We start from the raw sequence: 8,044 nt of genomic DNA on the forward strand, positions 1-8,044 counted from the left end.
AAGTAAGTGAGGAAAACAGTAACATTTTCATATTTGTTTTCTTTTTCACTTGATCTGATAATATTTACTTTATATTAACAGACTAAGCTATGATTTCCCAAGGATGTAGCCATGATTAAGAACTGGAAAACTGTAGTGAAACTTTAAAAAGAAAGAAAGAGAAAATAAGAAAACAAAGTGTGAAGTTGTGTTGATAGCAGGGACAGTGCTGCCAACGTGCTGTGTGAAAACAAACAGACACAAAGGAAACTGTTAAATCAATATGTTCTGTGTGTCACACAGTTTCACTGTTTCTGTAATCACAGAAGTGAGAGTGTAAATCAATTGTGAAATATAAAATTACTTCCAAGAAAAGGCTGCCAGGGAGCTTTAGTTGTTCTTTGTGTCTGTGGGTAATCACAAAAAAATAACTCCCGTGATATGTAATGAGTGTTTCTTTGGTTTCAATGCAAATTAAACCTTTATTATATTGATTGGTGAGATGTTGATTCTTGCTCCAATTACTCAGGTGTAGTGATTTGCATTTTAAATCCTCCATGCAGACTGAATTTCCCAGGAGGACAGTAAACAAACCTGAACCCGCTGCAGGTTTTATCTAAATGACCTCATTTAGATAAAACCAGTGCTATTGTATTTCAGCTTGATGACACCTCTAGAGGGTCCAGTCTGCCAGTAAAGACGATAAGACTCACTGTAAGGACACCCGTAGGCCTCCAGCCGCAGCCCGATCCTCCCGCTGGGGTTCCAGTCCAGAGGAGTGAGGCGGAGGAAGCGAGCGATCACCGGCTGCTGCAGTTTGTACTGAACCACGCTGTCTGCATTACTGTTACCTGGAAAAGACTGAAAACACAGAAACACACAATGAGGACTTGTTCCATTACACACACGATCGTTAGTTATAAATCTGACTTAGCTTAAATGAAGCTCTGTGTTACTTCAGCTGTCAGCCTGATGATTGAATCATTGTTTCTGATCGGTAACACACCCATCACAGGGTTCATCCCAGCTACAACAATGCTGCACACACACCGCTGCTGCTCCACCACCCCAGGCTGTTCCTTTCTTGTCTGAAGCCTGTCCCGATTGTTGCTTGTGTTGTATTATCTCTCAGATGTACGTCGCTTTGGACCTTTTGCCCACCCTGTATACCCGGGGGGTTTGCACTGCGCTCGCTGGAAAGCTGTAGCATGCTGCTCGGTGTGCTCCTGACTGAACTATAAGTAATAAAACTGTACAACTAACAACTGTTGGGTTCTTCTAGGTAAGAAATTGAGCAGGATCAGGGGTTAGTATTTCTGCGTTTAAAGTGGTTAATGTACGAGAAAACACTAACAAACTAATGAGAGAAAAAACTTGGACAGTTTGTGTTGTATTTGTTTTCTCGCCATATGTCCTCGCTCACCTGGATCTGTAATTCTATTTGGGTAATCTACGAAGGCCCTGATGTGCAGCTGTATAAACATACCACAGCTGTATCGCACAAAATGAATTGAACACCAACTTCAGGTAAATACAGGATTATGATAACATTTCAATGGAAACAAAAGCTTTGTTTTTCAATGCACACTATTTCTTTGAATGTATTCTGTACCTGTGTCTTTTTATCTTATGAATCTAAAAGATACCAAAAAAATATAACAAGATCCGCACAACAGGAAGCTCCCATGGGAGCTCCCATTTTTGATATACTTGATAGTTTTGGATCCAGCACTCACTGAGGGATGTGCGTGTCTGTATTTGATTTTTTATCTAAAAGATACCAACCCATGAAAAAGCAAAAGAAGCATATAAACTGACAGAAAATTAATTTACTCAGGAAGAACGTATTTTGAATACAGGACTTTAACTTGTAACAAATGACACCAGCAGAATGTGCTTCATATATCAAAAGCACATATTTTAAAGAGTGGACCATTTATTGAGAAAGATTTAATTCCCTTTTTTAAAGTTGACACAGGCTGTTTCATCCCGCCCTGTGCTGCCTCTCACTTCCTGTTTCTATCAGGCCGGGAGCCACGTTTTTTGCTACCCTTTTCATTGGACCATCACAAGATAATAACGACCTGTTCGAGGCTGTTTGGTCTCGGGGGCCCAAAACCCCCTTTTTTGAAAGATACATATGGTAAGGTACTACAGTTGCATGCGTAGTCTTACGGGTATGAAATTTGGCCGGAAGTATCCTGAAACTTATGGGAAATGATAAAAATAAGATTTAGAGGCTTGCTGTCATGGTATTTTAAGATATTACCCACAACATCTTCAAAAAAAAACCCCAAAAAACAGTCTGATTGACAATTTAACAACAACAATTGAAGAAAAAAATCTTTTTATTTATCTATTCATTAGTCCTACAGTATATGAACATAGAGTTTAATGCAAAATTGTCTCTGTACAGATTATGTTCATTAACCCGCCGTACACTGAAATCTTCTTTCTGCACAAATTGGACGATGAACAGAAAATTGATCTCTTTCTTCCTGACTCCGTCCTGAATGCCTGATGGATCGCTCTCTTCCTCTGCTTCTCTCTCTCCATCTCTCCCATCAGAAATCTATCCTAATTACATCCCTGCCTTGAAGTCGACATGCAGGTTAACCAGCTCTCTCACTGCTGAATGAAAAGCTTAGACACGTAATATTAATTCCTCTTTGATCATGAGAGGGGGGAGTTAGTTCTCCTCGCATGTTGAGATGCACTTTCTGGACCGGCTGTCTCAAGCTGCTTCTACAAAACCTGCCTGGTCATGTGACTCAGACACTATTCTTTTAAAACTGATGGACAGTTGACGTCTGTAAAAAGCTACAACACCAGATCTAAGTAATGTTTTTTCTTTGTTGTTTGGTGCTTAAGCTTCTCACCAGCCACGGAGCTGGAGCCTGTGCTTGGCTTAGTGGCATCCAGTGGCAGTGATAGTAACTGTTTGTTCAGTGCCCTCATTTTAAATTCAGTGTTGCCGGGATATTTGGAAACAATACAGGAGAAACAGTGTTAGGTTTGCAGGTAATCTTTTATGTCCATAATAAAAAAATGCATTACATCGTGCATTACATCGTGTATTGAGGCACCAATTAAGCTCAATACTATTACATGCTTACGGTCTAGAAGCTTTTTTCCCGTTACTCAGTGTGCTCAGAGCTGATCATGTGAAAATTATGTTTACTTTTGGTTCTTATTTCATAATTTTGACTTATAGCGGGGCATTGGTCAGCGCTGTCACCGTACAGCTGTAAGGTTCCTGGGTCGAACCCCGGTTCGGGCGTACAGGGCCTTTCTGTGTGGAGTCTGCATGTTCTCCCCGTGCATGCGTGGGATCCCCTCCGGGTACTCCGGCTCTCTCCCACAGTCCAAACACATGCTCTCGTTAAGGTCATTGGTGACTCTAAATTGCCCGTAGGTGTGAGTTTGAGTGTGAGTGTGAAAGGTTGTCTGTCTCTGTGTGTCAGCCCTGTGATTGACTGGCGAACAGTCCAGGGTGTACTCCGCCTCTCGCCCAGCTGAGATACCCTCCAGTTCCCCCGGGACCCTGAACAGGATAAGCGGTGTAGATAATGGCTGGATGGATGGACATAAAGATATTGAGTCATCATTTTGATCTAACATTATCTGTCTTTTGCTGGCAGAGATGGGCTTCCATACATAAACAATCATGTCGTACAATTCAGTGAGTGTACACAAAGCTTCTTCCCCAGATAAGCCCTATACCACCGCCCATGTACTACTGGCATATCTGCAAAGCAAATTGTTTCAGTACCATGTGATCCAACAAGTTGAACTTGGGAGGTTGCAAAATTCATGACACAGACAACAACAGTCTCCTGAGTCAAAGCCGTGCACTTTGTGACCCTGTCCTCCGCCTTTAAGTCGATGTCACACTGCTGAATGTGCTGCTATGTTGCAGTTACCTATTAAAGAAAAGGACAGGTTTTATGTGTATTGTCTCCTCGAATCTAGGAGCCAACCAGCAGGGCTTTTAACTCAAAGAATGACTCCGAGTGAAGCACAGAAACTCATTTACTTCGAGAAAAAGAAGCGAATCCTTAAAGAGGGCCCTTTGATGAGCAAAGAGTTGAAGAGACACGGTGAGAGAGATAAAATGTGAAAGTGAAGGACGGAGGAGGAGAAAGGAATAAAAAGATGAAGAAGAAAAGAACAGAAGAGATACAGAAAAATATGTAAAAGGAAAATGACACAAGGACAAAATGAAAGGGAAGGAAAATCACATGGAGAGTAAAAGGGTGATAAGAAGCAGCGTGAGAAAATGAGAAAAGGAAATGAAAGGAGAGAGGAAGTTTGAGAAGAACAGGAAAAGTGAAAAAGGGCACCACTAGTGTCCTCATCCTCTGCCCTGCAGGCAGGAGGAAACAAAGCGATAAAGAGGAGAGAGACAATAAAGAAAAGATGGATTGCTATATTTTCAATCACCCAAAGGCTTCGGAGAAAAGAGAAAAGGGAGAGAAAGAGAAAAAGAGAGAGCAGCATATTTCCTCCCTGCTCCTCAGGCCTCTGAGCTACAATCAGAAGCCGGGTAGACGTTGATCCCTCAGCTGTACCATCAAATTTCTCCCCTGAAAGACTGTGAAAGGCGGACTGTCTAATACAGAGAAACACTTTGACATGAGACTGGGCTTGTGCTCAGTTTATGTGTGAGATCAACATGTTTTTAAGCTCTGCTCTCTCAGAGAAGCTCCTCAGCGCTCAGATTAGCTGGATTCCCTCCACACGAGGAAATTGCCTCAGCCCGACCTCTAATCAAAAAGCTCCTCCTGCACTGACAAATGTGCTCTTACACTAAAAAGACGTCCAAGCAAAAAGCAGGAAAATATCACGCTTTTCACGCTTGTTGCACTTTTAGGCTCACTTGGAGCATGCAGGAGAAATATTGGATTCGTCACTGTGTTTGCTTTCTACACCAACAGGATGAAAACTGCTCAGTATTCCAGTGGCTGCAAACAGAAGCATGTACCATCACGACTGTGGGACAAATACAAGCCCAACATGACACCGGTGGGTCGAGGAAACACTGAAGGGGAGAGCAGTGTCCACCAGGAGGTGGGGAGTGAAGCCTCACTGATTTCTTCATTAATCAGCCCGACAGAGAGCGGCTGAGCTTTCTCACGTCGTGGCTGTGTTGTGCCATGTTTCTGTCATGCTGTGACTTATGATCAGTGCTGGAAAAGGCACTACACTCACTTGTACAAACACCGTCAACATTAGACCGAGGTTGTTGTAAAGGCATTGATGTAATGACCTTCTAAAGTGAAGATGTATGGACTGTTGTATGTGATCATTCTTGTGCATCTAAACACTGAATATGTGACTTTACATTGAGAAGTAAACTGAGATGAGCAGAGTGAGACTGAGGACAGAGCTCAGGCAGTTCTGTAAATCCTACTTGTTGGATGCAACTTTCATTTGTTCATGTTTTCAGCCTTTAAGATGCTCAAACAGGTGGCTGCTGGGTAAAAGTTGTGTAACAGGTAAATATATATTTACATGAAGTCAAACGTACCCGTCCATACTCTGTGCTGTGCCATACTCAGTTTTTAACAACCATCCCACTACGATTTGACACAAAATAGAGGATACCAGTGCTTTGTGAAAAAGTGCTATTATTAATTCCAAACAAAAAAAAAACCAGATAACAGAATACTGCACACACACATATTAGACACACGCACACACACATATATATATATATATATATAACCTATCTACAAAAAAATGGGTAAGGGGAACATGTGTGCATGTGTCTGTGTTATCTTATTTATTCAAGAATTTTGCCTTTCTGGTGTAGGTTTTACCTTTTTCACTCGCTTGTTGGTTGATTTTAATATCTGGCTGATCCGGTCCAGTTTCTTTAATCCGTAATTTTTCACTTAAACTTCTCCTCTCGAACGGACTTTGAAGAAGAGAGCGTACAGAGCTGTTTGCCGTGTCAGCATCCATCATTGTCATTTCCATCACTGATCAGACTTCAACCACCGAGACTAACCGAATTCACCCGAAGGGCGATTTCATAATCGCCCCAGCAACAGTCCCTGATTGGCTACTCAGAGACGAGTAGCCTCACGCTTGTTTCCCACATTTCCGATGAACATTAAGTAATGTATATATATTTTTTATATATACATATATATATTACATATTTAAATAAGTAATTTTGTTAATATTAGTTTTTTAGAATAAAATAAATAAAAATGAAAACACACTCTCCACTAGGGAGGGCGGCGCCCTAGCGCCCTCTATTGGCCAGCCGCCACTGTTTAGGAGCTTTAACACTACACACACATTCATACACTAATCAAGTGCCATGCGAGGCCTCTAATCATCCGCACAACGTAGGATAACTGGAGTTCTTGCCCAAGAATACTTCGAAATGTAGACAGGAGGAGCTTCTAATTGAAGCAGTGTTTATTTTGGCAGCTAATTTAGATTTAGTCTTTAGACGAACAAACTTATTAGTTTTAGTCACCTTTACATGTTCAGTCGATGAAATCTTTTGAGTCCAGTTTTAGTCAATAAAAATAAAAAAGTAATGACTTTGAGTCCAAACGTTTTCTCTCTTTAAACTAAATCAATTAGCCTTACACAGGTATCACAAAGCAGTATCAGGTGACAGGTTCACTCTCTGTACACTTTTACTTGTGTAATATGATGTTGTCGAGCTGCCGCTTTGGGACATCATCACCTGTATGGCTGGGTCGGATTCAGGGGGATCTGCACACGCCAGTTACAGGAATGCACTGTTTGTATGTCGACAGACAGGTCAGGCCCACAGGGGGGAAACAAATTAAGTTTAAATGTCCGAGAGCCCACCACTAACATTTTAGACTCAACACACACGTGTTGTCAGCTGGTCACTGTCTCGTCTCTGTCATGAAAAAAGGTCGTCGACGAACGTTTATAGTCACAATCTTTAAATGAAATTAACACTGAATTGAAGGGCAACCCGCTCTACCTCTGAGCCACAGCATTGGTCACCTGTAAGAAGGTGAATTAACCTCGCACTGTCTTTGGACTGGAGGAAGCCAGAGTACCCGGAGGAGGCTCGTGCAGGCCCAGGAAGAAAATGCAAAGTTCACACAGAAAGACAGAAAGACAGGTTCACACCCCAAACCTTCAGGGGACAGAGCCACCTGAGAGAGAGAGAGAGAGAGAGAGAGAGAGAGAGAGAGAGAGAGGTGATACAAAGTAAGAGACAAAATAAAAGCAAAATCGTGCCAGTCGACTGCCTCTGTGTCCGTGATGTGCACAGGCCTGCAGAGTCAGCAGCCTTCAGCATCGGTTCATACATAATGGATGAAGAGATAAACTCATGATGTCTGAGTTTATCTGTACAGGAAAGGAAGGAGCCACGCAGCGCTGCTCGACAATACATCACTTCTTATTCATTACACAAAACTAAATGATGATGTTTATTGATCCCTGAGGAGTAAGTACAAGCCTGAGGAACAAACGTGGAGCCATTATAATTACGTCTCTAATTTGAAAGGATTGAAACTCACCCCTATACTGTCCTCCTGTCTGTACTGTTTCCAGTTGTGTCCCGTGTCGCTGAACATCAGCAGGTACGACGTCAGCCAATCAGAGCTGCCGTAGCGGCCCTGAGTAGCGACAGCGGTGATCTTGGTCCGCTCACCCAGGTTGACCTCCAACCACTGGTACCTGTCTGAGGTGAGGGGAGACCAGCCTCCAGCTCCTGCAGGTGAGAAACCAGAATTAGTGATTTTCAACTTATGTTACGAGAAGAAATAAGCTTTGATAGACGCTGAAAAATGAATCACACTGCTTGGCCTTTGATTCCGAGCCAAAATCATTGTTTTCTTTCAATAAAGCGGAAAGAAGAAAACTGTCTGAACCACGAGAAACATCTTAAAAACCATTCTGAAGCTGTGATGAGTTAGAAATCATCCTTGAGGAATCTAAATCACACACATCTGCAATGTGACCCACAGTCGCATCAGGAATTTGTTACAGGCCTTTTTGTTTAAACATTGTCCTGTCATGTGTGAAAGGAAAATATGCAACACAATCAGCATTTTAT

At 42.1% G+C, this 8,044-nt stretch overlaps 1 protein-coding gene across 1 annotated transcript in view; it reads right to left on the bottom strand.

Annotated features, from left to right (window-relative positions):
• The window catches only part of LOC138611079 (contactin-associated protein-like 4), a 72,379-nt gene extending 64,802 nt beyond the window's left edge, over positions 1-7,577 (bottom strand). The window contains exons 1-2 of the mRNA XM_069683989.1: positions 7,506-7,577; positions 693-840 (exon numbers count right to left, since the gene is read on the bottom strand). Of these exons, the coding sequence (XP_069540090.1) occupies positions 693-840; positions 7,506-7,562 (205 nt within the window). The 5' untranslated portion in view covers positions 7,563-7,577. The remainder of the gene's footprint in view (positions 1-692; positions 841-7,505) is intronic.
• Between the last annotated feature and the right edge of the window lie 467 nt (positions 7,578-8,044).

Source organism: Semicossyphus pulcher, unplaced genomic scaffold, assembly GCF_022749685.1.
Source record: "Semicossyphus pulcher isolate SPU_LCO1_2020_fin unplaced genomic scaffold, fSemPul1.0.p SCAF_7, whole genome shotgun sequence".
In the NCBI taxonomy this organism is placed as follows: Eukaryota; Metazoa; Chordata; class Actinopteri; order Labriformes; family Labridae; genus Semicossyphus; species Semicossyphus pulcher.